This window comes from Melanerpes formicivorus, unplaced genomic scaffold (assembly GCF_026170545.1).
Source record: "Melanerpes formicivorus ecotype bairdi unplaced genomic scaffold, bMelFor1.0.p_v2 SCAF_45, whole genome shotgun sequence".
Classification (NCBI taxonomy): domain Eukaryota; kingdom Metazoa; phylum Chordata; class Aves; order Piciformes; family Picidae; genus Melanerpes; species Melanerpes formicivorus.
The window spans coordinates 3,039,344-3,066,703 of record NW_027142397.1 but is presented as its reverse complement, the minus strand read 5'-3'; the positions used below and the strand labels follow the sequence as shown (position 1 = coordinate 3,066,703).

At 56.2% G+C, this 27,360-nt stretch overlaps 1 protein-coding gene across 1 annotated transcript in view; it reads left to right on the top strand.

Annotated features, from left to right (window-relative positions):
• The window catches only part of CSMD2 (CUB and Sushi multiple domains 2), a 376,465-nt gene extending 350,181 nt beyond the window's left edge, over nt 1–26,284 (top strand). The window contains exons 56-71 of the mRNA XM_068159296.1: nt 3,109–3,282; nt 6,855–7,037; nt 7,725–7,901; nt 8,709–8,888; nt 11,036–11,209; nt 11,949–12,122; nt 13,155–13,228; nt 14,370–14,481; nt 18,327–18,506; nt 19,260–19,325; nt 20,063–20,224; nt 21,069–21,181; nt 21,900–21,987; nt 22,663–22,801; nt 23,480–23,655; nt 24,765–26,284. Of these exons, the coding sequence (XP_068015397.1) occupies nt 3,109–3,282; nt 6,855–7,037; nt 7,725–7,901; nt 8,709–8,888; nt 11,036–11,209; nt 11,949–12,122; nt 13,155–13,228; nt 14,370–14,481; nt 18,327–18,506; nt 19,260–19,325; nt 20,063–20,224; nt 21,069–21,181; nt 21,900–21,987; nt 22,663–22,801; nt 23,480–23,639 (2,156 nt within the window). The 3' untranslated portion in view covers nt 23,640–23,655; nt 24,765–26,284. The remainder of the gene's footprint in view (nt 1–3,108; nt 3,283–6,854; nt 7,038–7,724; nt 7,902–8,708; nt 8,889–11,035; nt 11,210–11,948; nt 12,123–13,154; nt 13,229–14,369; nt 14,482–18,326; nt 18,507–19,259; nt 19,326–20,062; nt 20,225–21,068; nt 21,182–21,899; nt 21,988–22,662; nt 22,802–23,479; nt 23,656–24,764) is intronic.
• Nucleotides 26,285–27,360: the final 1,076 nt, after the last annotated feature.

Genomic DNA, 27,360 nt, shown 5'->3' with positions numbered 1-27,360 from the left:
CCAGAGCTTCTGCCTGCACCACCTCCCTGGGCAGCCCCCAGCAGCTCTAGGGTGGCCTTTTGGAGACAAAAGCAGCTGCCAGCTCCTTACCTGCCCCTAACACATCCCTGGGGCAAGCAGCCATGGAGCTCCTCCAGCCTGACCCGGTGTAGCTGTTGCAAAGCCACAACTCTTGCTTTGTTCCTTCTCTTCCCCTGCAGCACCCAATCCTGCAGAGCAGTTTGGGGCACCTTTTCCTTTCCTCTTGTCAGCAGCATGGCACCTGCTTGTGCTTGCAGCACCCTGCACAGACCCTGGGGAACTGACAAGTGAGAACCTCAGGCTGATCCTTTAGGTTCATCCCTCAGGCCAGGTTAGGCTGATCCCTCAGGCCAGGCTAGGCTGATCCCTCAGGCCAGGTTAGGCTGATCTCTCAAGCCAGGTTAGACTGATCTCTCAAGCCAGGTTAGGCTGATCCCTCAGGCCAGGTTAGGCTGATCCCTCAGGCCAGGTTAGGCTGATCTCTCAAGCCAGGTTAGGCTGATCCCTCAGGCCAGGTTAGGCTGATCCCTCAGGCCAGGCTAGGCTGATCTCTCAAGCCAGGTTAGGCTGATCTCTCAAGCCAGGTTAGACTGATCTCTCAGGCCAGGTTAGGCTGATCTCTCAAGTCAGGCTAGGCTGATCCCTCAGGCCAGGTTAGGCTGATCCCTCAGGCCAGGCTAGGCTGATCTCTCAAGCCAGGTTAGACTGATCTCTCAGGCCAGGTTAGGCTGATCCCTCAGGCTCCCTCAGCCCACAGCATTCCAGCTAACTCAGAAGGTTCTCCTTAAAATGCTGATACCCTTTAAAAGCTGGGCACTGGATCCCTCAGGCTGATCCTTTGTGTTTCTCCCTCAGGCTGATCTCTCAGGCTCCCTCAGTCCACAGCATTCCAGCTAAGTCAAAGGGATCTCCTTCCTTTAAATATTGACACCCTTGGTTGGAAGGGATCCCACAGATCATCTGCTCCAGCTCCTTTGCCATGGCCAGGGACATCTCTCAACCAGACTCAGCTGCTCCTCATCCAGCCTGGCCTCAAGCACCCCCAGGGAGGACACAGCCACAACCTCCCTGGGCAGCCTGTGCCAGTGTCTCACCACCCTCCTACTGAAGAGCTTCTTCCTCAGCTCCAGTCTCACCCTGCTCTCCCTCAGCTTCAGACCATTCCCCCTTGTCCTGTCTGTAGACATCCTCAGGAAGTCTTTCTGCAGCCTTCCTGGAGGATCCCTTCAGGTCCTGGCAGGCAGCTCTGAGGTCCCCCTGGAGCCTTCTCTTCCCCCAGCTCCCTCAGCCTGGCCTCGTAGCAGAGCTGCTCCAGACAAACATTCTGTACACAAATCCTTTCAAGCCTTCCATGCTGCCACTGGTTTGGAGCAGCTGAGGCTTGCTGGAGCAGCTGTTATTGAATTGTTAGTTACAGTCTGAGTTTGAGCTATCAGCCCTCAAAGCCATTTCCTTGCGGAGCCTCCTCGGGTTTAGTCACAGCTCTGCACCAGGATATTTCAACACCCACGTGCCCAAAGCAGCTTTTATTGGAGCATTCATCGTGTCTGCTCCCTAATGCCAGTTCTTGGTATTTTTAGAGCCTAGCAGAGGGGAAGGGAAGGTCCATTCTGGATGCCTTCCTTCAGCAAGCAAGCCCTGAGCAGTCTTTCCGCTGAGCATCCTCATCCAGAGCTGGCTGATAGCCCCCAGGTCTGTCAGGGAGTTTGTCAGCAGCCCCCTGGCTCCTCTCTGATTGCTAAGCCAAAGGAAACTCACAACTTCTGGGTAGTGCTGGCAGTGGTTGAGTGAGCAGCAGTCAGAACCCAGCAGGATTGTTTGCCCAGGGCTTTGTTGCCAGCTCAGTGTCACAGGACCTGGTGCTGAGAGGGGTGGGTTGGAGGCTGTGGAGTGGGGTTTGAGGGGAAGCATTCATGTTTCATCTGACCTACTTGAAGATGTCCCTGCTTGCTGCAGGGGAGTTGGAGTAGATGACCTTTCAAGGTTCCATGTTCTGTGAGTTTCCCAGGGCACCTGCAAGGTGCCCAGCAGTGTCAGGACTGGGTGCATCACAGAGTCAAGGAAGGGGTTGGGTTGGAAGGGATCTCAAGAATCATCCAGTTCCAACCCTCCTGCCAGGGGCAGGGACACCTCCCACCAGCACAGGTTGCTCAAGGTCCCATCCAGCCTGACCTTGAGCACCGCCAGGGAGGAGGCAGCCCCAACTTCCCTGCTTTATGCACAAACCCTTGGCAGCTCTTGGAGGATGAGCTCGTGTCCCCCAGGAGGAGATGGCTGTAAGGTGGCCATGCCACACCTGCAGCATGGCATGAGCCACAAGGTGTTTGGTGGCCTCTGGGGCACAGCACTGGCTCCCAGCTGCCAAGGTCCCCATGTAGCAACCTCACCCACACAGTGCTTTGCTGCCTGCCTGTTCCACCTGCCTCCAGATGGATCCTAGAATTGTTAGGGTTGGAAGGGACCTCAAGGATCCATCTAGTTCCAACCCCCCAGCCATGGGCAGGGACACAGAATCACAGAAACATTCAGGTTAGAAAAGACCCTCAGGATCACCAAGTCCAACCAACAACCCTGCTCTACAAGGCTCACCCTTAAACCACATCCCCAAGCACCACATCCAAATGACCTTTAAGCACATCCAGGCTTGGGGACTCAAGCACCTCCCTGGGCAGCTCATTCCAATGCCTGACCACTCCTGCTGGGAAGCAGCTTTTCCTGATGTCCAGTCTACACCTCCCCAGCCCTCACCCTCGAGCAGGTTGCTCAGGCCCCCATCCAGCCTGGCCTTCAAAACCTCCAGGGATGAGGCTTCCACCACCTCCCCAGGCAGTGTCTCACCACCCTCATGGGGAAGAACTTCCTCCTAACATGTAATCTAAACCATAGAATCATAGACTTGTCAGGGTTGGAAGGGACCTCAAGGATCATCCAGTTCCAACCCCCCTGCCATGGGCAGGGACCCCTCCCCCTAGAGCGGGTTCCTCAGAGCCCCATCCAGCCTGGCCTTCAAAACCTCCAGGGGTTGGGGCTTCTACCTCCTCCCAGGCAGTCCCTCTGGGGCTGAAGCTGTCTGTGTGTCTCTTCCAGTGGTCTCTTGTGGCCACCCTGGCTCCCCACCCCACGCTCAGGTCTCAGGGGAGAAGCACACGGTGGGCTCGGTGGTGAGGTACAGCTGCCTGGGCCAGCGGACGCTGATCGGCAACGCCACCCGCATGTGCCAGCTGGACGGGCGCTGGAGCGGCTCCCTGCCACACTGCTCAGGTGAGGGGGCAGGGCAGGGCACCACAGCACCCTGGGGCTTGGAAGGGACCTCTGCAGATCACCCACTCTAAGCCCACCCTGCTCCAGCAGGGCACCCACAGCAGCTCACCCAGGGTCACGATGGGCAGGAGGGGTTGGAATGATGCCAGAGAAGGAGACTCCACAACCTCTCTGGGCAGAGAGAGCTGGAAGATGATTCACAGAATGGGTTGGCTTGGAAGGGTCCTTGAAGATCATCCAGTTCCAACCCCCCTGCCATGGGCAGGGACACCTCCCACCAGCCCAGGGTGCTCAATATCTCATCCAGCCTGGCCTTGAACACTTCCAGGGAGGGGACATCCCCAGCCTCCCTGGGCAGCCTGTGCCACTGTCTCCCTACCCTTACAGGCAAGAATTTCTTCTTAATCTCCAGCCTCAATCTCCCCTTTTCCAGCTCAAATCCATTCCCTCTCATCCTATCACTCCCAGCCCTTGTCAAAAGTCCCTCCCCAGCTCTCCTGTAGCCCCCTTTGGGTACTGGAAGGTTGCCTCTCCAGGGCCCTGCCACCCTCAACAGAAAGAAGTTCCTCCTCATGTTTAGCTGGAGCTTCCCATGTTCAGGTCTGTGCCTGTCATGCTTTGTCCTGTCACTGGGCACCACTGAAAACAGACTGGTCCCATCCTCCTGACACCCACCTGTGAAGTATTGATCAGCATTGGTCAGATCACAGAATCACAGATTGTTTGGGGCTGAGAGGGACCTCGAAAGATCATCCTGTCCAAGATCATCTAGTGCCAGAGCAGGATCACCTCTACCAGACTTTCCTGTCAGTCTTCTCCTCTCCAGGCTAAAAAGCCCCAAGTCCTTCAGCCTTTCTTCATGAGAGAAGTCTCAGTCCCCTCAGCATCTGCACAACCCTTTGCTGTGTCCTCTCCAGCAGTTCCCTGTCCTCCTCGAACTGGGGAGCCCAGAACTGGACCTAGTACTCCAGGCATGGCCTCACCAGGGCAGGGAGGAGGGATGATGGGGCTGTCCCATCCTCCAGTGCCCTTTTTTATCCTGGTGTGCTGTGCTGAGCTGGAGGACTGCACATGCTGCAGAGGGAGGTTGTGGAGGACGCTGCAAATCACCATGCCTCAGCTCTCTGGCCTGCTGCAACTTGGGTGATAAGCACTGGCAGAGCAAACCACTTGCAAGAGGAGAAATGAATCACAGCAGCAAGTGTTGGTGGTGGGAGGTGTGCTGCAGCCTGCTGCTTTACAGCCTGCTCTGTGCAGAGTCCAGACAGGATGAAAATGTCTGCTGCAAGCTTGGGTTCTTGCATCCTGTCTGCAGCTTCTGAGCCTCTTTCCAACCAAAGAAGCCCCTTTCCAACCAAAGAAGCCCCTGTGGCCCCTTTCCAGGGCCTGACACCTGCACCAGTGCACCCCCAGGCCTGCAGAAGGCAAGTGGAAGTTGGTGCAATGAGTCTCCACACCAGCAGAAGTCCTTCCCCACTCCTGGGCCAGGATGGGAAAGTAAACAGCCTGAGAAGCAGAACTCTGAGGAGCCAAGCTCAGGTCAGAGGCTTGGGGGCTGCAGTGAGCTGTGCTTGCCAAGCCCTCCTGAAGCTGGGGTGCTGGGATCTCAGCCAAGGGCCTCCAGTGGAAGGCAGGGTGCTGAGTGAGTGGCAGGATGGTGTGAAGAGCCCTTCCCAGGCCACCCCATCCCTTGTTCCACGGAGGGCACAGAGGCAGATGAAGGAGGAGCTCAGCTGGAGCAGAGAGCATTTGGGACAAGTGTTAATTTTTCATTCTGCCACTTAGATTCAGCAGCTCCACTTGACCAAGTTTGACCTCTGCTTTGGGTGGGCAAAAGAAATCAAGTGGAGTCCTCCTGGGTTTTGGGAGCTGGAGCTATGGAGTCCTTGATCTGAAGCTGCTCAGAAGGGTTTTCTGCTCCAGTCTGTGCCTTCCCCCCTCTGTGGTTTCAGGCAGTGAGAAGGTGACTCAGGTCCTCTTGGAGGGTGGAACCTTGGCAGCATTCAGTGTTGCTCTGGCTGCCTCCTGCAGATGTCTGCTCGTGGAGTCTTTCTGAATGACTTCCTGGAGCCCAAGGCTGATGACATTGGACCTGCCCTCTCTGACTGGAGGCCTGGTGACTGCCAGCTTCCCTCAGAACCATGATGTCCACCCAAGGGCTTGGGAGGAGGCTCCTCTGGTACACCACACTCAGGCAGTACAGTTCCAGAAGCCCTGAAGAGACAAAGCTTCTCCATGGGGTGTGGAAGATCCCTAGGGTGTGACAGCAGCTTTTGCAGGATGAAACAAAAGACCTTGGTAGAAGTTATTATGAGAAGGAAAAATGGACTCCTGGAATCATTTAGGCTGGGAGAGACCTTCCAGATCATCAGGTCCAACCATGGGCCCAGCACTGCCAGGTCACCACTAAACCAAGGCCCTCAGCACCACATCTCCATGAAACCCCTCCAAGGATGGGGACTCCACCAGTGCCCTGGGCAGGCTGGGCCAGGGCTTGACAGCCCTCTAGGGGAAGAAATTGTTCCTGCTGAACCTGGAGCCTTCTCCCCCTCCTCTTTCCAAGCAGACACCTTCCTCTGATGATGAATATGCTCATTACCATTACTCTGCAAGAGCTGTACCTGCAGTAAGGCACAGAAGGGCCAGGAACCAGGAGCTGCATTCGGAGACGCAGGAGTGAAATTGTCTCTCCTGGCTTGGGGGTGGATGTGTTTACTCAGGTCATTAGTGGAGGAAGCCAAGAACAGGCACACGCAGAGCAAGGCTGTGTCAGGCAGTGGGGAGGTGGGCATGACTCCAGCCTGCTCCAGAGAACCCCTGGGAGGCATCTGCTGCCCTCCTGCTGTCCCCCCTGACCCGCAGCCAGCAGCTCCAAGCATTCACAACCTGTACCAGTGGATGTTCCTCAGCTGGAGCCCTCCTGCCTTTGTGCTCCAAACCCATCAGCTGCTTGTTCTGCAGGCACACTGGGGCGTGCTGAGGTGGCTTGGAGCATGTCATTCTTTTTGCTGGGAGGGGAAGCATGCAGATGCCTGATGTTGGCCAACTGAGTTGCTGTCTGCTGCAGCAGCTGCCACGGAAGGTAGCTGCAGCTGGTGCAGGCTCCAGCTTGGGCTTCAGGAGTTGTGGCCACTGTTTGCAACCAGCTCAAAACCAGTGGGCTCCTGGAGTCAGGAGGTGTTTCATCTAGAATTTCCCTGCTCTGCTGACAGCCAGAGTTAAGTTGAGTTGGTCTCAGAGTCCAGATCTCTGTGCTGGGCCTCTGGACACATGTGGTGAGAGGCAGGAAAGGCCAAACGAGGAGGGGAGATTGAGACTGGGGATTAGGAAGAAATTCTTTACAGGGAGGGTGAGAAGGCACTGGCACAGGTTGCCCAGGGAGGCTGTGGATGCCCTCTCCCTGGAGGTGTCCAGGGCCAGGCTGGATGACGCCTTGAGCAACCTGAGCTGGCGGGAGGAGTCCCTGCCCATGGCAGGGGGGTTGGCACTGGATGGTCTTTCAAGTCCCTGCTCAATCCAAACCATTCCTTATGACTCCATGGCTTGCTGATGCTATGCTCTCTTCTTCCCAGGAGGCAGCCAGGGGGTGTGTGGTGACCCCGGGATCCCCTCCCACGGCATTGGGCTGGGGGATGACTTCGCGGTGGGCCGCGTGGTGCGGTTCAGCTGCGAGCCCGGCTACCTGCTGCGGGGCTCCTCCGAGAGGACCTGCCAAGCCAATGGCTCCTGGAGCGGCACGCAGCCAGAGTGTGAAGGTACCTTTCCCCGCCCTCACCTCCTCCTGCATCACACCAGGCCCTGCTGTGGTGTCCCCAGAGTTCCAGCAGCAGGGACGGGTGCCCAGCCAGCCTGCCTCCGCTGCCAGGGGTGGGTTGGAAGGGATCCCTTCTGCTCCAAGCTCTCCAGGTGACAGTGGAGTTGAAATGAGCTGGCCCAGAACCATAGAATCACAGAATCAATAAGGTTGGAAAAGACCCCAAAGGTCATCAAGTCCAACCTGCCACCCAGCTCCTCATGACTAACTAAAGCCTGGCTCCAAATGCCACATCCAATCCCCTCGTGAACCCCTCCAGGGATGGGGACCCCACCACCTCCCTGGGCAGCTCATTCCAATGGCCAACAACTCTTTCTCTGAAGTGAAGACTCAGACCTGTCAGGCTGAGTCTTCAAGCAGCCCAGTGCAGGGGAATCCACTGCATCCTGTATCCAGCTGGAAGCTCAGAGGTGTGGGAGCCTGCAAGCAGGCTGCAGAGAGACTCTTCCCTAAAGCCTGCAGGGGCAGGCCAGGAGGCAAATAAGGGCCTGGAACCCAATCTAATGAACCCCCAGCTTGTCTTAGCTGCATGAAGAAGAGTCAGGTGCAGGATGGAAGCCTTGGGGTTTGTGTGTGGAGGGTTGGTTGTGGCTGGGGTGGGTTTTAACTTGGCCCTTTTGCTTCCCAGTGATCTCCTGTGGAAACCCAGGAACCCCCAGCAACGCCAGGGTCCTATTCAACGATGGCTTAGTGTTCTCCAGCTCCATCATTTATCAGTGCAGGGAAGGTTATTACTCCACAGGGGTGCTGAGCAGGCATTGCACAGTGAATGGGACCTGGACTGGGACCAGTCCAGAGTGTACAGGTGAGCAGTGGGATGGATTCCTGGAAGATGAGCTGAAGGATGGTGCCAGGCTCTGGGCATGGGCCTTGGCTGCACGCTGGAGATGAGCACACACATGTGTGCCATGCTGAGAACCTCAGCTAAACTGCCCTGTGGCAGCAGCAGCCTCTCAGCCTGCCAGGTCTGGGAGCACCTAATGGAAAACTCTTGCTTTGGGGTTGGGTTTTTTTTCCAGCTGGATGAAGGGAGCTCTGTAATAACTTCAGGAGTTAGATGTCAGCCGACTCGGAGGGGCTCTCTGGGGCTGCTTCTGAATGTGAGCATCCTGCCTGCTGGTGTGCCAGCACCAGAGCATGCATGAGCTGAGCTCTGAAGCCCTCAGTGCTGCATTTCCTCCTGGCTTCTCCCCAGGGGTGGCTGCAGCAGGAGCAGGGGTGGTGGCAAACGTGGCCTTACATAAGAGACAGTAAGTGGAGTAGGCAGAGCTGGGGGGGCCACGGGCATACTGTCTTCCACCTAGCCTGGCTTTGACCCAGGTTTTCTTTAATGTTTCATGGGAGTTAATACTTCTTCTTGCAAGGTCTTAGTGTTCCATGGAGATCCCTGCTCACTCCACTCAGTAGAACCAAAGTTTCCCCCAGGAGCCGCAGCCCAGCCTGCTCCAAACGCTCCTTTCTCCACCACGAGTGGATGACATCTTGCAGTGAAAGGTGCTCAGGACCATCAGGGGTTCTTCAGTTCCTGCAGCTCCAGGCAGGACAACGGCCAGGGACCAGCTGGACACGGGATGGGCAGCCAGAAATGCTTCTTTCTTTTCTCCTTTGGCAGTGATCAACTGTGGCGACCCCGGGGTGCCAGCCAACGGCATCCGGCTGGGCAGCGACTTCACCTACAACAAGACAGTGGAGTTCCAGTGCACCCCTGGCTACATGATGGAGTCAGACAGGGCCTCCTCCCTCACCTGCACCAAAGACCGCACCTGGAACGGCACCAAGCCCTCCTGCAAGGGTGAGGCTGCCACCTTGGCTGGGAGGGTGCAGGTCCTGCAGGCCACCAGCTGCTGGCAGCCCACACCAAGGCAACAGGCAGCAGCCCGCTGCACGGGGAGTTCCTTGGTCCTGTGCAACTCACTCTGTGCCAGCTAGGAGTGCATCACTCCTGTCTCAGTCTGGCCCTACCTGGTTGTTCCTGGCTCCTGTCTCTCAATCTGACCCTACCTGGTTATCCCTCACTCCTGTCACAGTCTGGCCCTACCTGGTTGTCCCTCACTCCTGTCTCTCAGTCTGGCCCTACCTGGTTATCCCTCACTCCTGTCTCTCAGTCTGGCCCTACCTGGTTATCCCTCACTCCTGCCTCTCAGTCTGACCCTTGCTGGTTGTCCCTCACTCCTGTCACCCAGCCTGTCCCCTCTGGTGCTAGCACTTGCACAACTCCATCACCACAGCATGGACACCTTGCCAGCTTTAGGTCTCTCAGTCATCACAACATGCCTGGGAGGCAGGCAATTGCTGCTGGCCCTGTAGTAAAGAAGGAGAAGTGAAGCACAGAGAGCAAAGGGACTTCCTCTTCCCCAAACCTCAGCTCAGCCTGCAACGAAAGGCTGTGCTTTGCAGGCACACACTTCCCTGCCATCATCTGGAAGGCTGAAAAATGTCTCTCCCAGCTCCTTTCATTATTTCTGAGCTCTGAGATTGCCTCTGTAGCTCAGAGATAGGAAAAGGAAATAACAGAACAGCTGCAGAAGAGCTCTCCTGCAAGTGTTTTACTCCCCCACCAAGTGGAGATAAGGCTTGGAGCAACCTCTGTGTCCTCCTTTGGCAAGCTGGCAAATTCACCTGGCATGATTCTGATCTAAATACAGACCAGAGGGGGGGGGGGAAAATGAGCAACAAAACCCTCTTCCCAAGTCCACTTCAGCTCCTTCAGAGGCTGCAAAGAGCAATTCTCACACTCCTCTTTCATTCTCTCCTCTGAGTTAATGTTGCAGGAATAATACAGAGTGTGACCAGAGGCTCATTTGGGGGCCAGGCTGATTTGCATGAGTTCAGCATCGCTTCCCCACTGCTCCTCCTCTGAGCTGGAAAGCAATGAGCTGGGGGAGGGAAATAAAATAGTCATATTAGAACAGCCTGGAGTGGATGGAATCAGGGCTGGCTGCTGATTCTGCTGCTCAGCTGAAGCTCAGCCAGGTTCTCCAAACCCTCTGCCTCTTTCACAAGAGGTTTCCCACTAAAGCACAGAGGGGGTTCTGGCTTCAGCTGGAGGTCAGCACTGACTCCCAGGTCTGACTTGGTCAGGGAAGCTTGCAACATCAGGCCTGCAGAGTCCTCATGAAATCATGGATGGATGAGCTCCACAAAATCTTCCCTGAGGAGTGCCCCAGAGCAGGGGGGGCACTGCTTAGGTCACACCTTGAGTGCTGTGTCCAGTTCTGTGCTCCTCAGTTGAAGAAGGGCATTGAGATGCTGGAAGGTGTCCAGAGAAGGACAACGAGGCTGGGGAGGGGTCTGGAGCACAGCCCTGTGAGGAGAGGCTGAGGGAGCTGGGGTTGCTTAGCCTGGAGAAGAGGAGGCTCAGGGGAGACCTTCTTGCTCTCTCCAACTCCCTGAAGGGAGGTTGTAGCCAGGTGGGGGTTGGTCTCTTCTCCCAGGCAAGCAGCACCAGAACAAGAGGACACAGTCTCAAGCTGTGCCAGGTGAATTTTAGGCTGGAGGGGAGGATAAAGTTCTCCCCAGAAAGAGCAATTTGCCACTGGAATGTGCTGCCCAGGGAGGTGGTGGAGTCCCCATCCCTGGAGGTGTTCAAGAGGGGATTGGATGTGGCCCTTGGAGCCATGGCTTGGTTGTCAGGAGGTGTTGGGTGTTAGGTAACAGGTTGGACTTGCTGATCTCTGAGGTCTGCTCCAGCCTGGTTGATTCTCTGATTCTGTGATTCTGAGACTTGGGGATTTTGGTAACTCCAAACTTCAAAGGGGAAAAAAATTCCTGAGGTTTACAGCTGCACACAGAGCTGGGAGAGTTGGTGAAAGCCAAGTCCCAGGAGGTGTGTGTCTGAGAGCAGAATGTGACTCTGACCCTGCAGCAGCTTGCTGGGTAGGAGCAGGAAGGCTGCGGAGAGCTCCGCGGGGCTGAGCATCCTTTTGTTTCCCCCTGCAGCTATCCTCTGCAAATCCCCACAAGCCATTCCCAACGGGAAAGTGGTGGGCTCGGATTTCAGCTGGGGCTCCAGTGTGAGCTATGCCTGCCTGGAAGGCTACCAACTCTCCCTGCCTGCTGTGCTCACCTGCGAGGGCAACGGCAGCTGGAGCGGAGAGATCCCGCAGTGCTTCCGTGAGTGCCCTGGGCTGGGCTGGGCTTAGAACCCAGGGGTGTGAGGCTGCTCCTGCGGGGCTGGGACCAGTTCTGGGCTCCCCAGGTCGAGAGAGGCTACAGCAGAGAGAACAACAGAGGGCCATGAAGATGCTGAGGGGCTTGGAGCATCTCTGTGAGGAGGAAAGGCTGAGAGCCCTGGGGGTGTGGAGCCTGGAGAAGAGCAGCCCCAGAGGGGAGCTGAGCAGTGCTCAGCAAGAGCCGAAGGGAGGGGGGCAAGAACATGGGGCTGGGCTCTTCTCAGTGGTGCCCAGGGACAGGGCAAGGGGCAGGGGGCACAAACTGGAACCCAGGAGGTTTCACTTGAACTTAAGGAGAAACTTGTTTGGTGTGAGGGTGCTGGGGGCCTGGAGCAGGCTGCCCAGAGAGGTTGTGGAGTCTCCTTCTCTGCAGAGATTCCAACCCCCCCTGGCCACTGATCCTGGGCAAGCTGCTGTGGGTGCCCTGCTTTAGCAGGAGGGGTTGGACTGGATGGTCTTTAAGGTCCCTTCCACCCTTCTATGTTTCTATGAGAAGGAAAGCAGCCTGCAATGCCTTCTCCTCTCAACTCTGTGGTCAGCCCCAGAGGTTGATGTTGGTCTGGAGCAGAGGTTGGTGGCAGGGACTGGTAAGGTTTGGGCCATCAGCAAACCCATCTCTAGTTCTGAACATGTCCTTGGGGAGGTCCATCACTGCCCACTTGTCTCTCTGCCCACTGCAGCTGTGTTCTGTGGTGACCCAGGGATACCTGCCCAGGGCAGGAGGGAGGACAGAGGCTTCACCTACCGCTCGTCCGTCTCCTTCTCCTGCTTGGCCCCACTGGTGCTGGTGGGGTCTGCCAGGAGGTTCTGCCAGTCTGATGGGACATGGAGTGGGACCCAGCCCAGCTGCATAGGTAAGGGGAGACTCTTCTGGCCTGCAGCTGCAAGCAAACAGCTTTGAGTGGTCCCCTCCCTTCTCTCTTTGTGGCAAGGTTGGGTTTGTCTTCTGGCTCTGCAGAGATCAGCACTTGGCTCCCCTGAGGATCAGAATGTGCAGGGTTGATGCTTTGGGTCTCTGTCTTCCAGCTAGGGGTAGACAACCTCCCTCCTTCTCTTGGGGCTTGCTGCTTAAGATTCAGTACCTGTCCCCAGCCTTCCTGCCTCTGATGGGGGTCAATACATTGTGTGTCCAAGGAATATGATACTGGTGGGATGCATCTCTGCCTTGGCTGCATTGACAGCCTGCTGCTGTCGATGGGCTGGAGATGGGGGGGGGGGAAAAGAAGGTGGGGGGGGGGAAAAGGTGATAGGAGAAAAAAATAAGTGATAGAAAACCCTAAAGATGACAGCAAAAAGCAGGTGATAGATGCTGGAGGAGCAGCAGCAGAGGTTGTACAGAACTGGGAGTAGTCATCTTCTGATGGATTGAGCCCACATGAGGTGTAAGAGGAGATTATCTATCTGAGATGCATTAAAGCTCCCAGCCCCCATCAATCACTGCACAGTGGGGAGGCTCCCGGGGAGAACCTGCCAGCCATGGCTGAGCCAAGCCCAGAAGGATGAAAGCTCTGCCCCAGGCTGCAGGAGAGGACAGGGCGACCTCAGCCCTCGGGGCAGGAGGCGTCTGGGGGGGAGCAGAGGCACAGCTGAGTGCTTTGCTCTTGGTGTGTAGGACAGGGCAAGGGAGGAGGTGTCCCTGGCAGGGGATCTCTGTGGGTGCTGGAGTTGCCTCTGGCTGGGTTGTGCTGCAGCAGGCAGGGCTTTGAGGGGCACAAAGATCCGGGTGGGTTCCCTGTTGCTGTCTGCTCCTCCTGGAGCAAAAGACTGCTGGCCTGGGGCAGAGGCACCACAGGCTCTGTGTGTGTGCAGGGCAGGGGCAGGCAGAGCTCTGCCCTGGCTGCCTCCAGGGCTCCTTTGCCAGGCTGCCTCTCTTCTTGGCTTTGCAGACCCCAGCCTCACGACCTGTGCGGACCCTGGCGTGCCTCTCTTCGGGATGCAGAACAACTCCCAGGGCTACCAGGTAGGGGCACAGCAGCAGGGGCCCTTGGCTGCACCCTGGCACTTGTGGTGCTTGGGCCACGCCTGAGTCCCTCCCATGGTCCCTGGGTCCCTGGTGTCTCCTCCCATGCGTCCCTGTGTCCCTGGTTTGTCCTCCCATGCATCCCTGTGTCCCTGGTGTCTCCTCCCATTCATCCCTGTGTCCTTTGTGTCTCCTCCCATGCATCCCTGTGTCCTTTGTGTCTCCTCCCATGCATCCCTGTGTCCTTTGTGTCTCCTCCCATGCATCCCTGTGTCCTTTGTGTCTCCTCTCATGCATCTCTGTGTCCTTTGTGTCTCCTCCCATGCATCCCTGTGTCCCTGGTGTGTTCTCCCATGCATCCCTGTGTCCCTTGTGTCTCCTCCCATGAATCCCTGTGTCCTTTGTGTCTCCTCCCATGCATCCCTGTGTCCCTGGTGTGTTCTCCCATGCATCCCTGTGTCCTTTGTGTCTCCTCCCATGCATCCCTGTGTCCTTTGTGTCTCCTCCCATGAATCCCTATGTCCTTGGTGTCTCCTCCCATGCATCCCTGTGTCCTTTGTGTGTCCTCCCATGCATCCCTGTGTCCTCGGTGTCTCCTCCCATGCATCCTTGTGTCTCCTCCCATGCATCCCTGTGTCCCTTGTGTCTCCTCTCATGGATCCCTGTGTCCTTTGTGTGTCCTCCCATGGATCCCTGTGTCCTCGGTGTCTCCTCCCATGCATCCCTGTGTCCCTGGTGTCTCCTCCCATGCATCCCTGTGTCCTTAGTGTCTCCTCCCATGCATCCCTGTGTCCTTAGTGTCTCCTCCCATGCATCCCTGTGTCCTTGGTGTGTCCTCCCATGCATCCCTGTTTCCTTTGTGTGCTCTCCCAGGAGCAGGACATTCTTGCACACTCCATTAGACCTCAGAGTGTGTGTGTGGAGGCTTACCCAGCAATGCATTATTCCTGATATCAATTGCAGTGCTAATTGATCACTCTCAGTGCCGTTGACCTTCCCCCTGGGGCCACCCTTGCCACTCCTTTTCAGCCCCAAGTCTTTCAGTGCTTTGCTTTCGTCTGGCCTCCAGCAGGGTGCAGGGTGGAAAACCAGAGAAGTGCTTTGGTGTTCCAGAGCTGCAGTGCTTTGTCTCCTCTCCCAGGTGGGCAGCATCATCTTCTTCAAGTGCCAGAAGGGCTACCTGCTGCAGGGCTCCACCACCAGGACCTGCCTGCCCAACCTGACGTGGAGCGGCGTGCAGCCCGACTGCGTCCGTGAGTCTGGGCAGGGCTTCCGGCCGAGGGCTTGGCAAGGGCACCTGGCTGGGGGCTGTCCTTCCCCAGGCACACCTGGGAGCAGCTGCAAGGGGCCTGCCTGAAAGCTGGGGAGGGACTCTTGACAAGGGCTTGTTGTGAGAGGACGAGAGGGGATGGGTTGGAGCTTGAGGAGGGGAGGTTGAGGCTGGAGATTAGGAAGAAATTCTTGGCAGTGAGGGTGGGGAGGCACTGGCACAGGCTGCCCAGGGAGGCTGGGGATGCTCCCTCCCTGGAGGTGTTCAAGGCCAGGCTGGATGAAGCCTTGAGCAGCCTGGGCTGGTGGGAGGTGTCCCTGCCCCATGGCAGGGAGGTTGGAACTGGCTGAGCTTTGAGCTCCCTTCCAACCCAACCCCTTCTGTGAATCTGGGGGAGGGGAACTGTGAATAGAACCAAACCATTCTGCTGGAGACAAGGGAGATCACAGCCACTCTGTCCTGACATGACTGCACCAGCAGCCTCTTGTGATGTCAGCTGAGACACAGTTTCAGGGGAGGCTTTGCTTTGTGCTTCTGAAAGCACACTTGATGATGGCAGAGCTGTGAGCTGGGCCCCCAGGGACCAGGGCTGACATTTAGCCAGAAGGGCTCTTGGGCAGAGCTCTGCTTCTCCTCATCTCTAATGCCAGGCTGCACTTTCTTTTTTGGCTGTCCATCATCTTTTCCTTGCTGCACCAGAAGGACTTTAATGTCTTTAAGTGGTAATAACCATCGTGGCCTCTCTACCAGAGGGATTAAAAAGCCTTTTTTTCCCCCCTCTCTCTGGAGAGGTGGTTTGTTGGTGAGATCACTTGCTGTGAGCAGCCCAACCAAGGCACCTGCCTCTAGCAATTCTTCCATGTAGCATCAGGGAAGAGGAGAGTTTGCTCTGGAAGGAGCTGCCCTTCCTGGTTTTAAGGCCATGGTGGTCTTAGGTTTACCATTAGTTTACTGTTAGTTTACTTTTAGTTCATCATCCCCCACAGCAAGCTCCTGGCCAAGCTGGCAGCCCCTGGCTTGGACAGCAGATCTCTGAGCTGGGTTAGGAGCTGGCTGGAGGGCTGAGCCCAGAGAGTGGTGGTGAATGGTGCCACAGCCAGCTGGCAGCCAGGCACCAGTGGTGTGCCCCAGGGAGCAGTGCTGGGCCCCAGCCTATTCAATATCTTCACTGATGGTCTGGACAAGGGGATTGAGTCCAGCATCAGTAAGTTTGCAGATGACACCCAGCTGGGGGCAGGAGTTGATCTGTTAGAGGGCAGCAGAGCTCTGCAGAGGGACCTGGACAGGCTGGACAGATGGGCAGAGTCCAACAGGATGGCATTCAACAAGTCCAAGTGCTGGGTGCTGCACTTTGGCCACAGCAACCCCAGGCAGAGCTACAGGCTGGGGTCAGAGTGGCTGAGAGCAGCCAGGCAGAGAGGGACCTGGGGGTAGTGGTTGATAGTAGGCTGAACATGAGCCAGCAGTGTGCCCAGGGGGCCAAGAAGGCCAAGGGCATCCTGGCCTGGATCAGGAAGAGTGTGGCCAGCAGGAGCAGGGAAGTCATCCTGCCCTGTGCTCAGCACTGCTTAGGCCACACCTTGAGTCCTGTGTCCAGTTCTGGGCTCCTCAGTTTAAGAAGGACATTGAGAGACTTGAAGGTGTCCAGAGAAGGGCAACAAAGCTGGGGAGAGGCCTTGAGCACAGCCCTGTGAGGAGAGGCTGAGGGAGCTGGGGTTGCTTAGACTGGAGAAGAGGAGGCTCAGGGGAGACCTTCTTGCTCTCTGCAACTCCCTGAAGGGAGGTTGTAGCCAGGTGGGGGTTGGTCTCTTCTCCCAGGCAAGCAGCACCGGAACAAGAGGACACAGTCTCAAGCTGTGCCAGGGGAGGTTTAGGCTGGAGGTGAGGATAAAGTTCTTCACAGAGAGGGTCATTCATCATTGGAATGTGCTGCCCAGGGAGGTGGTGGAAACAGGCTGGGATGTGGCCCCTGGAGCCATGGGTTAGTTGTCAGGAGGTGTTGGGTGACAGCTTGGACTTGATGATCCTTGAGGTCTTTTCCAACCTTGGTGATTCTGTGATGCTAGGTTGATCACAGAATGCCAGGGGGTGGAAGAGAAGCTCCAGAGATGATCAAGTCCAACCCCCCTGCAAAGCAGCACCACTTAGGGCAGGTCACACAGGATGGTGCCCAATGTGATGGTTGAGCTCAATGATCCCAGAGGTCTTTTCCAGCCAAGACCTTGATTCTGTGACTCTGGCTCCATGATTCTATTCCCTGCTGCTCAGGGCAGTGGTGGAGTCCTCATCCCTGGGGAGATCTCACAGCTGTGGAGATGTGGTGCTGAGGGCCATGGTTCAGTGGTGCCCTGGCAGTGCTGGGTCCATGGCTGTGGGGGCCCTGATGATCTGCAAGGTGATTCCATGCTTTTATGGCTTTGGCTTACCCATGCCAGCAAGAAGTACTGAGCTTAGGTTTAAGACCTTTGGGCTCAGTGGAAAGCTCTCTCCCTCCACAGCAGGAGTTGGATGTAGTCACTCTAATGAGGGCTGAGCTGCTGCCTCCCAGCCAGGCTGTGGGCTTGCAGCTGGAGCTCCCAGAGCAGCTGAGTCCAGCTCACACTCTTCATCCTTCTGTGCTTTCTCTTTCATCCTCTGTAAAAGGAGGCTGAAGATAATGCCTCCTGAAGGCTGCTGAGGATTTGTTTCCCTTCCTGAGCAGTTTGAGGAGCTACAGAAGGGGCAAATTTACAGCAGTGGGTGAGAGGGAGCTACTTGGCTCTGTGATTGATTTGTTTGGTGCCATAACTTCTCAAGGCAAGTGGTGACACATTTACAGCAGGACTGACAGAGCAGCACAGGCTCACTCTCAGGTGGCAGGGAGCTGGATGAGCTCAGCTCCCACTTCCATGGGCCAAATCCTGAGAGTTATGGAGCACTTCTAGGAATTTATGACTGCTGCAGACATCTGAGGACTCAGTCTCTGATCCTCTGGACAGCTGGGTGCAAATTATGAGCAGGGTACTGGTCCCATGAAGGCAAATTAGACAAAAGCAGCTCTGTCACGGAATCACTGCCCTGAGCTGATGGTCAGAGGGCTGCAGCACCTCACCCGTGGTGGACAGGCTACAAGAGTTGGGGTTGTTCACTCTGGAGGAGAGGAGGCTCTGGGGAGACCTTAGAGCAGCCTCCCAATAGCTGAAGGAGGCTACAGGAAAGCTGGGGAGGAACTTCTGACAAGGACTTCTAGGGGTAGGATGAGGGGGAATGGATTGAAGCTTGAGCAGGGCAGATTGAGGCTGGAGATCAGGAAGAAATTCTTTCCAGTGAGGCTGGTGAGACTCTGGCACAGGCTGCCCAGGGAGGCTGTGGATGTCCCCTCCCTGGGGGTGTTCAAGGCCAGGCTGGATGAGGCCTTGAGCAGCCTGGGCTGGTGGGAGGTGTCCCTGCCTGTGGAGGCAGCTCTCAGTCTGCAGATGTGCCTGGAACACAGCTCCTGGGTCAGAGTCCAAGGAAGGAGGAAGGTCTTCAGCATCATTTGGGCTGGGTGCTTTTGCCTTTACAAAGTGTGAAGAGCAGAGCCTGGGTTTCAGTTCCTGGAAGCTGGACCCAAGCATAGGATCCCTGGAGAGCTTTAGCAGACAGAGCATGGGAAGGGACCTTGTTAAATCCTCCAGCTGGGAGAAATCCTGGCATGGCTTCATCTGCCTCAGGGAGCAGAGCAAGCTTGGGCTGAAAACAGCTCTTCAAAGAGATGTCTGTCCCTGCTGACATCATGGTGTCCCTCCTCCACCCCTCTGTGGATGTCTGGGGGCTGTCTCTCATCTCTGTTTCCCTTCTGCTTTCCAGCTCACCACTGCAAGCAGCCAGAGACCCCCTCCCATGCCAACGTTGGTGCTCTGGATTTGCCCTCCCTGGGCTACACCTTGATCTACTCCTGTCAGAGTGGCTTCTATCTCACTGGAGGCTCTGAGCACCGGACCTGCAAAGCAGACGGCAGCTGGACAGGAAAGCCTCCTATTTGCCTGGGTACAAGCTCTCAGCAGCCTGGCACTGCCCACACCTCTGCAGAGGGCAGTGCTGCAGCCCCACAGCTCCTCTCTTAGACCTCCACCTGAAGCTGTGGCTTTGCATGGCTGAGCTGGCTGTGGAGATCCCAGCTCTCACTAGGGGGGGTCCCGCACAGGACCCAGGGCAGAGGCAGCTGGGGGATTCTCTGCCTGGTGGCATCTGCATGAGACAAGTGAAGCTGGAGGAGGGGGGATTTAAACTGGGGATTAGGAAGAAATTCCTTACAGTGAGACTCTGGCACAGGCTGCCCAGGGAGGCTGTGGATGCCCCCTCCCTGGAGGTGTCCAAGGCCAGGTTGGCTGAAGCCTGGAGCAGCCTGGGCTGGTGGGAGGTGTCCCTGCCCATGGCAGAGGGTTGGAATTGGATGATCTTCAAGGTCCCCTCCAACCCAACCCATTCTATGGATCTTTCAAAGTCCTAGAGCAGGCAGATGGAATGGTCTAATCTTGAAGCAGAGCTGCATGGCTCTCAAGGAGCATGGCAGCTCTCCATGGGCACTGGTTTGGAGCGGGTGGCAGGGAGGGGACAGCAGATGGAAGCTTCCTGCTGGTGCAGATGGGCTGGGCAGGGCCCTGTGCAAAGCCCTCAGACTTGCAGCCACATTCTGTGTGAGAGCAGGGCCAGCTGGAGGCTCTCCTCCACCAGCAGCAGCACAGCAGGAATGTCTGCAGGCCCCCAGCTGTTGCAGCTGTGTTCTCCCCTCTCTTGCAGCTGACGTCCGTCCCAGCGGGAGGCCGGTGGGCACCGCGCGCGACCCGCCGCTCGCCAAGCTCTCAGGTACCACCCTGGGGCTCCTGCGTCCACGGGGCACAGCACCTCCAAACCTGGGCCTGGCCAGGTCCAGCCCCTCCCCTCCTTTCTCCCAGGGCAGCCAGGAACTCAGCTGTCCTTGCAGGCCTGGAACCTGCTGGGTTGGTGGAAGCAGCTCCTGCGCCCCAGCCTGGTCATGCATCACCAGGTGCCTGTGGAGAGAGCCCTGGAGCAGGCTGCCCAGAGAGGTTGTGGAGAGATCCCAACCCCACCTGGCAATTGTGATCCTGGGCAAGCTGCTGTGGGTGCCCTGCTGGAGCAGGGGGGGTTGGACTGGATGATCTCCAGAGGTCCTTTCCAACCCCAACCATGCTGGAGCCTTGAATTGAGCTCAGACATCCCTGGGGCCCTCCGGAGGTTCAAGTTTTGTGTGAGACCTTTGGGAATCAAACCAAACATTTTCTCTCAGCTTTTCCTAAGGAATTCTTGGGTTGGGGGTGGGGGACTGGGTTTGTTTTTAGACCTTCAGTGGCATATTTAGTCAAAACAACCCAAGCTGGAGTCCTCAGTGTGTTGGTTCTCCTCTCCTTGGCTCTGTAGCGGGTGGGGGTAAGGCAGGGAGTGGGTGGCGTCGGAGTTGCTGAAGTGACATTTCTGAATGCAGAGAAAGGAGGAAATGTGCTCAGTCTTCTGATTTCTGAACTGTGGGAATAACCAACCCTCCTCTCCTTGGGCTCCCTCCCCACCTGCTGTGGTTTTCCCAGTGCCTGCTGATGTGTTTGCAAGGAATTCCCTTTGGAAAGGCTCCTACGAGTACATGGGGAAAAAGCAGCCGGCGATGCTCTCTGTCACCAGCTTTGACCCTGCCACCAGTAAAGTCAATGCCACCCTGATAGACCACAGTGGTGTGGAGCTCCAGGTGTCTGGTAAGGGAGCTGATGTGGACTTTTGTGTTGGGAGGGGCATCACAGAGGGAGGGGCAGCATCTGCTGCTGGCTAGGCGGCGGTGATGCTCCGAGAGAGCTTCAATGCAGCAGCCAGGTTTGAAGCCTCCAAGCTCTGACTGGAGCAGGACAGGCAATCATAGAACTGCTTTGGCTGAAAAAGGCTCTCAGGATTGAGTCCAACCATCCTCTGACTCTGCCACAGTGCCAAACCATGGCCCTCAGCACCACAGCTCTGCCTCCTTGAAACCCCTCCAGGGATGGGGATTCAGCCATCCCCCTGGGCAGCCTGGGCCAGGCTTGGAGGACCCTTTCAGTGAAGAATTTTCTTCTGCTGTCCAACCTAACCCTCCCCTGCTGCAACCTGAGCCCATTCCCTCTTCTCCTATCACTTGTACCTTGGGAGAAGAGACCAACCCCCACCCAACCCCAGACTCCTCTCAGGGAGCTGTAGTGAGCATGCAGCTGAGTTTGCTTTGGCTCTACTGCAAAGCAGCTCAGCCCAGTCTTGCCATTCCCTGCCTGCTGGACTTGGAGATTAAGGTAAAGCCACTGGCATGCTGTGGGTGCTCCTTGTCCCTGCCTCCTGTGGGCAGCAGGGTGTTGCTGACCCAGCAGCACCACCTGAACATGAGCAGCTGAGGCTCTTCCCACGGGCAAAGGGCCTTCAATACCCTGGAGGTGGCCTTGGGATTGTGTGTCCCTGTGTCCCATTGCCTGGCTTGGGTGTCCTCCTAAGATGCTGAGGTGACCTCTCCACTGTCTCAGGTAGAAAGATAATGACTCTGAGCTCAGCTGGAGATTCAAAGCCCCTTCTCTTCTGCAGGTGTTTACAAGAGAGAAGATGTGCACCTGCTCCTCCAGGTCTACCAAATAACAGGGCCAGTGGAGACCTTTGTCAACAAGTTCAAAACTGACAAATGGGCTCTGGATGGACATGTAAGTGCCTGGCCACCTCCTGCACCAATCCCCCCCTCCAGCTCCTCCCAGTGCTCTCCCAGCCCCCAGCTTTCCTCTTGCTGAAGCTAGGGCAGTAAGTCCCTTAGCTGGTGGGCAAGATGAGGCTGATGTTCTGCTTGCTTGGAGGGGACACAGGGCACAGAGATAACATCAGACAACAGCCAGCTCCTCCACGCTCCCTGGCAGCTGGCTGGGCTTCTGTTGCCCTGTGGTTTGAAATCCCTAAAGCCTTCCCAGATAACAGTGGAGGAGAAACCAACATGATTAATTCCATGTTAGCATTTGCTATCTGTTCAACATCAAGGCAGCAGAGCTAATCTTCCCCTCTGGACTCCACTCCTCACCCCAATTTCTGTCTCTGCTAACTTCCCATGCTCTGAAGAGATCACTGGAGCTCAGAAGAAACATGCATCTGATTGACCCATGGCCAGCTGCAGCCTGGAGGCTTTGTTATCCCAGCTGGATCAATGAAGTCTTCTGTGGTTTATTGCAAGCAAAGAGCTTTTTCCCCTTCCTTCCTCTGAGATGGCAGAGTCCTCACAAGGCCTTGGACTTCTTCAAACCCCCCACAGCCTCCTGGGGATTGAGTCAGATGGATGCTCTGCATGAACTCGACAGAGGCTGGGGCAGGATGGGTGCTAAAACCCCAGGGAAGGGCTGGCCACATCTGGTGATCTCCACTCTCCTGTCCTTGCAGGTTTCATCAGAGTCCTCAAGTGGCACTTTTGTGTACCAGGGCTTTGTGCGTGGCAAAGGCTTTGGGCAGTTTGGCCTCCAGAGACTTGGTAACCTCCTGCTGATTGCTGCTTTGCCCTTGCTGCCTGGGGGCTGGGCTTGGGTGGTGGTGGAGGTGTGGGTGGTGCTGGAGGTGTGGGTGGTGGTGGAGGTGTGGGTGGTGCTGGAGGTTGTTTCCAAACAGAGAACCTTCCTTCTGTCCCTGGCTTTCCTTTTCAACCCTGCTGGGCCAGACCTTCGTAGCTGGTTTTGAACTCCAATCAGCTCAAACCCCTTCCATCTCCCCTCTGTTGGGCAGACCCCAAACCTGAGTAGCAGCTGAGTATCCTCAAACCTCTGTGGTCAAGCTTCCATCTGTGGTGGAAGCTTCTGTCTCATGTTTCAGGCAGAGTGGTGCTGTGCTGCTGGAGGGGAGGAGGTCCCCATAGCCTGGCAGCATCTCCACCCTGCACCTCACTCCATCCTCACCTCCCTGTGCCATAGATGCAGCAGCTCTGCCCTGGTTTGTGTTCAAGGCCAGGCTGGATGAGGCCTTGAGCAACTTGGTCAAGTGGGAGGTGTCCCTGCCCAGGGCAAGGGGTTGGAACTGGATGATCTTTGAGGTCCCTTCCAACCCAACCCATGCCAGGAATCTTCTCCTGTTGCTGAGGACATAAGCTGTAGCTCAAGCCCCCACATCTCCCACAGTGGTGCCTGAACTGCTTCCTGCTTCTGTTGTCTTTCAGACATCAGCATGATGGAAAATGATCCAGAATCAATAGGACACCACTTTGCATCCAACAGCAGTTCTGTGGCAGCTGCCATCCTTGTGCCTTTCATAGCCCTGATTATTGCAGGGTTTGTGCTTTATCTCTACAAACACAGGTAGGTCTCAGGAGGAGCTGGAACCTCCTGGCTCCCACCTTGTGCCCACTGCTCCTTGCCCTGCCACTGGGCACCACTGACAAGAGCCTAGCCACATGGGGGATGGTCTCTTCTCCCAGGCAAGCAGCACCAGAACAAGAGGACACAGTATCAAGCTGTGCCAGGGGAGGTTTGGGCTGGATGTTAGGAAGAAGTTCTTCCCAGCAAGAGAGATTGGCCATGGGGATGTTGCTGCCCAGGGAGGTGGTGGAGTCACCATCACTGGAGGTGTTTAGGAAGAGCCTGGATGGGGCACTTGGTGCCATGGTTTAGTTGATCAGATGGTGTTGGGTGAGGGGTTGGACTGGATGATCTCAAAGGTCTTTTCCAACCTGTTCTGTTCTGTTCTGTTCTGTTCTGTTCTGTTCTGTTCTATTCTATTCTATTCTATTCTATTCTATTCTATTCTATTCTATTCTATTCTATTCTACTCTACTCTACTCTACTCTACTCTACTCTCTGTTCTATTCTCTACTCTGTACTCTACTCTACTCTGTACTCTACTCTACTCTCTACTCTACTCTCTACTCTACTCTCTTCTCTACTCTGCTCTCTACTCTACTCTCTACTCTACTCTACTCATCCTCTTGCTTTTCAGCCATGACCTGTCTGGATTTTCTCTCTCTCCCCACCCTGCAGGAGAAGACCAAAAGTCCCATTCAATGGCTATGCTGGCCACGAAAACACCAACGTGAGAGCAACCTTTGAGAACCCAATGTACGACCGCAACCTGCAGCCCACAGACATCATGGCCAACGAGACAGAGTTCACAGTCAGCACTGTCTGCACAGCTGTATAGCACCCAGCCCTGCCTGGTGAGTGCCCCTGGCCCCCAGGGCCACCACTCTCCTCCTGCTGATCCCTTCTCAAGTGCCTCTCAAAGCCCCCAGAACACCCAGGGCAAGACCCAAAGCAGTAATGCTCAGCTCTGGCTCTTGCTGCTTTGGGGGGCCAGGGGTAAAGGAAAGCCAGAGAGGATCATGGAATCAATAAGGTTGGAAGAGACCTCAAAGATCATCAAGTCCAACCTGTCACCCAACACCTTGTGGTCCCTTCCAACCCTGAATGATACTATGAACTATCTAGTGTGGGGTGTCCCTGCCCATGGCAGGGGGGTTGGAACTGGATGATCCTTGTGGTCCCTTCCAACCCTGAATGATACTCTGATACTATGATACTAAACCATGGCACCAAATGCTAGGTCCAATCCCCTCTTGAACACCTCCAGAGGCCTGAAGGGAGGTTGTAGCTAGGTGGGGGTTGGTCTCTTCTCCCAGGCAAGCAGCACCAGAACAAGAGGACACAGTCTCAAGCTGTGCCAGGGGAGGTTTGGGCTGGATGTTAGGAAGAAATTCTTCCCAGAAGGAGACATTGGCCATTGGGATGTGCTGCCCAGGGAGGTGGTGGAGTCACCATCACTGGAAGTGTGTAAGAAGAGCCTGGGTGAGGCCATCAGTGCCATGGTTTGGTTGATGAGATGGTGTTGGGTGATAGGTTGGACTGGATGGCCTCAAAGGTCTTTTCCACCCTGGTCTGTACTTCTGTGGTGAGAACAGTCACCAGGGGAAGGGGCTCTGAGAGGGGTTGTTCACTGTGAGTCCAGCAGGCTGCTTGCACAGTGAGCAGAGGAAGGCAAAGCAAAGGGGACCTGCTCTGGCTGGAGCTGTCCCTGCTGACTGCAGGGGTTTGGACAAGATGACCTTGTTGGGTCCCTTCCAGCCTGATGAAATCTGGGAATGTGTGAAGTTGTGCTGCCCAGGTGCAGGGAAGTAACTTCATGTCCTAGCCCAAAGCTCCCTCTGGGCTGCCAGAGGAGTCCTAGGCTGGGAGGTTTCGGGTGGGAGATCAGGAAGCTGCTGCAGGCTTTGCTGTCTCTACTGACCAAGCTCTGTGCCTCTCCCCCACCTTTCCTTCCCCATTCCAGGGTCGGTGTCTGGTGGATGATTGTGTCTCACCTCACTAGTCCCCATCCATTCCCTCCTCATTTCCCTCCTCCCAACCTGGGTGAGGCCGTGGAGCAGCTGCTACACCTCCTTGGTGTTGACGCCCTGGGAGACTGCTGGGCTGTCCTCTGTCATCCTCCCCCTGCCTCTCCACCCTGCCGTGGATGATGAAGCCAACCAAAGGTCTGCTCCAACACAGCTCCTCTCTCCCCCACCCTGCTGGTGGGTCTCAGCCTAACACCAAGACCTGGGGGGGGGGGGCAAGGTGATGGGAAGGCTTTCAACAACCTGCTCTTGGTGATGCGTTCCTGGAGGGAGCCGTGGGCTGCTCCATGGGGGTCCCACCAGCCTTGGGAAGAGCTTGGACAGCAGAGTGGCCACTGCACGAGGTGCTGAGTGGGGCTGATGGACCATCCTGGGATGGGACAGGATGAGGACTTGCTTTGTCTTTGGTTTTGTGGCTGATTTCTTTGGTGGTTTGTTTGTTTCTTCCCCCTCCCCCCAACCCAAAGCTCTTGCACAGGAAGAGTCCTCAGAAGGGACCTTCTCAACCAGGAAAGCAAAACTCCTCCAAGCTTTTCCTCCTCTTCCCCCACCCTTGAAAGTTCCTTTGGGCCTTCCTGCTGGGTTTCTCCTGCCCCTGTGTTCATTTCAGGCAGCTCTCAGGGCTGGTAAGGAAACATCCCCCTCCCAAGCCCCCAGCCCCAGCCCTCTCCCAGCAGCTGCTGCTGCTTTCAGCTGCATCCAAACCCCCTGAGCAGGAACTTGCTGAGAGACAACGAAGGGACAAAAACCTCTTCCAGAAGAGCTCTTAACAAATGCCCATTGCCCACCCCCCCATCAGCTGCCTTCAGAAGCCTTTGCCCTTTCCATATTGATCCTCCAAATGGCAATGCAATAAGGGGTTTAATTTCTCTCCAAAGCTCTTCCCTTTATTTCCCAGGGGCAGAAAGGTTGCCTTGGCTTTGGTGAGAGCAGAGAAGGCTGCCTGACATTTTGCCTCCCATTAGAAGAGGAGGAGGATGCCCTGCTGACACTGCTCCTCCTCTCACAGGGAGGAGAGCTGCTGGCCTTGGGTTGGGGTTTGTTTTTGGGGGGGGGGCTGGGCTTTTTGTTTGCTCTGTTTGGTTTGAGCCTCCCCATTTCTGGAGCCCAGGAACTCAACAGTGCCATTCCACCACCCTTAAGCTGAGCTGAAGCAGGGCAGTGTGGTGTGAAGGGAAGCAGCTTCTTCTTACAGAAGACTTGGAAGGACAAGCAAGAGGCAAACAGGGGATGGGGAGCTGGTGGGTGGTGGTGTTTACATCCATGCTTGCACCTCAAAGCTGCCTTTCCCCCTCCCTCCTCTTCAGCTGGGGTTTTGCCTAATGCCAACCACAGGGTAGCTGAGTTTTGGGTTGTCTGTTGGGTTTTGTTTGGTCTTTTTCCAGCCTCCCCCCCGGTTTTGTTTCTTCTTTTTACTCTGTCTGTGTGTATATATAAATATATCTTATTTTTTTTACTCCTGTCTCTTATTCAGCTCTCTTAGAGTAAGCAGCAGCCTGCAGCCTGCTTGCTGAAGGGCCAGCCTGCCAACAACAGACAAATGCCAGCCCTGCTCCCCCCAGCAGCCAGAGGTGCTCTGCTTTGCTACGGGGGAGCCTCTGAGCCGTGCTGGGCAGAAGTCAGAGAGGGGCTGCCCAGGTGGAGGTGGGCACCACAGGCAGCTCAGGGCCACTCTTGGGCCATGGCCTGCAGCACAGCAGGCTCCCAGCTCATGCCAAGTACACCAGTGGGGGGAGATGGTTTCACCTTCCAGCTGGCTGTGGGGCTCCTTGGGGGAGCCAGGTCGGGCTGGCAGTGGTGCCAGCTCCAGTCTGGGCACCTGCAGCCCACAGGGCACGGACCCCAGAGCAAGCTGAAGGGTAAGTGAGAAGGGAGGACCCTGACCAGGCTGTGGTGGTACTTGGGTGTGGGGCCAAGGGATGCCTCCCCTTCAGCTCATCAGCAGTTGCTGCACTGAGGGCAGGGAGCTGCCTCCCCTCACACTGTGGGGATGAGACCAGGATGTGGCCCTGGTTCCTTGGCTTGTGTCTGCCAGCAGGCAGCTGCTCCCTACCTTCAGGTCTGCTCTCCTGGCCCACACTTGACCCCAAAGTCTTTCCCAGCCTCAGTTTTTGTTTGCCTCATGCCCTTGGCCAAACCCAGAGCCTGTCCTCCTGCCCTTTGCCCTGCAGCCAAGGGACCAGGCTGCCTTGCACGGCAGATGCCAAAGGCAGCAAGACTTTGCAGGCCCTGCTGCTCTGATGCCAATGATGGCAACATCCTGACTCCTCTTCCAGTACCCAGCACCTGGACACCTCACAGGATCCCACCATGGCAGAGCTGGAGCCTTCCCAGGCTCAAGAAAAGCCTCTCCCAGCAGCAAACTGGGCTGAGCTGTAGGTGAAGTGCTCAGAGTGGGCTGCAGGGATGTCCACACACACACAGAGAGAACCACTTCTGCTGCTCAGCACCTGTCTGAATCCCTCCCACTCCATGCAGCAGCCAGGAGAAGGAGGTGGCAAGGGGAGTGAAGGGACCCTGAGATGTTTTAGC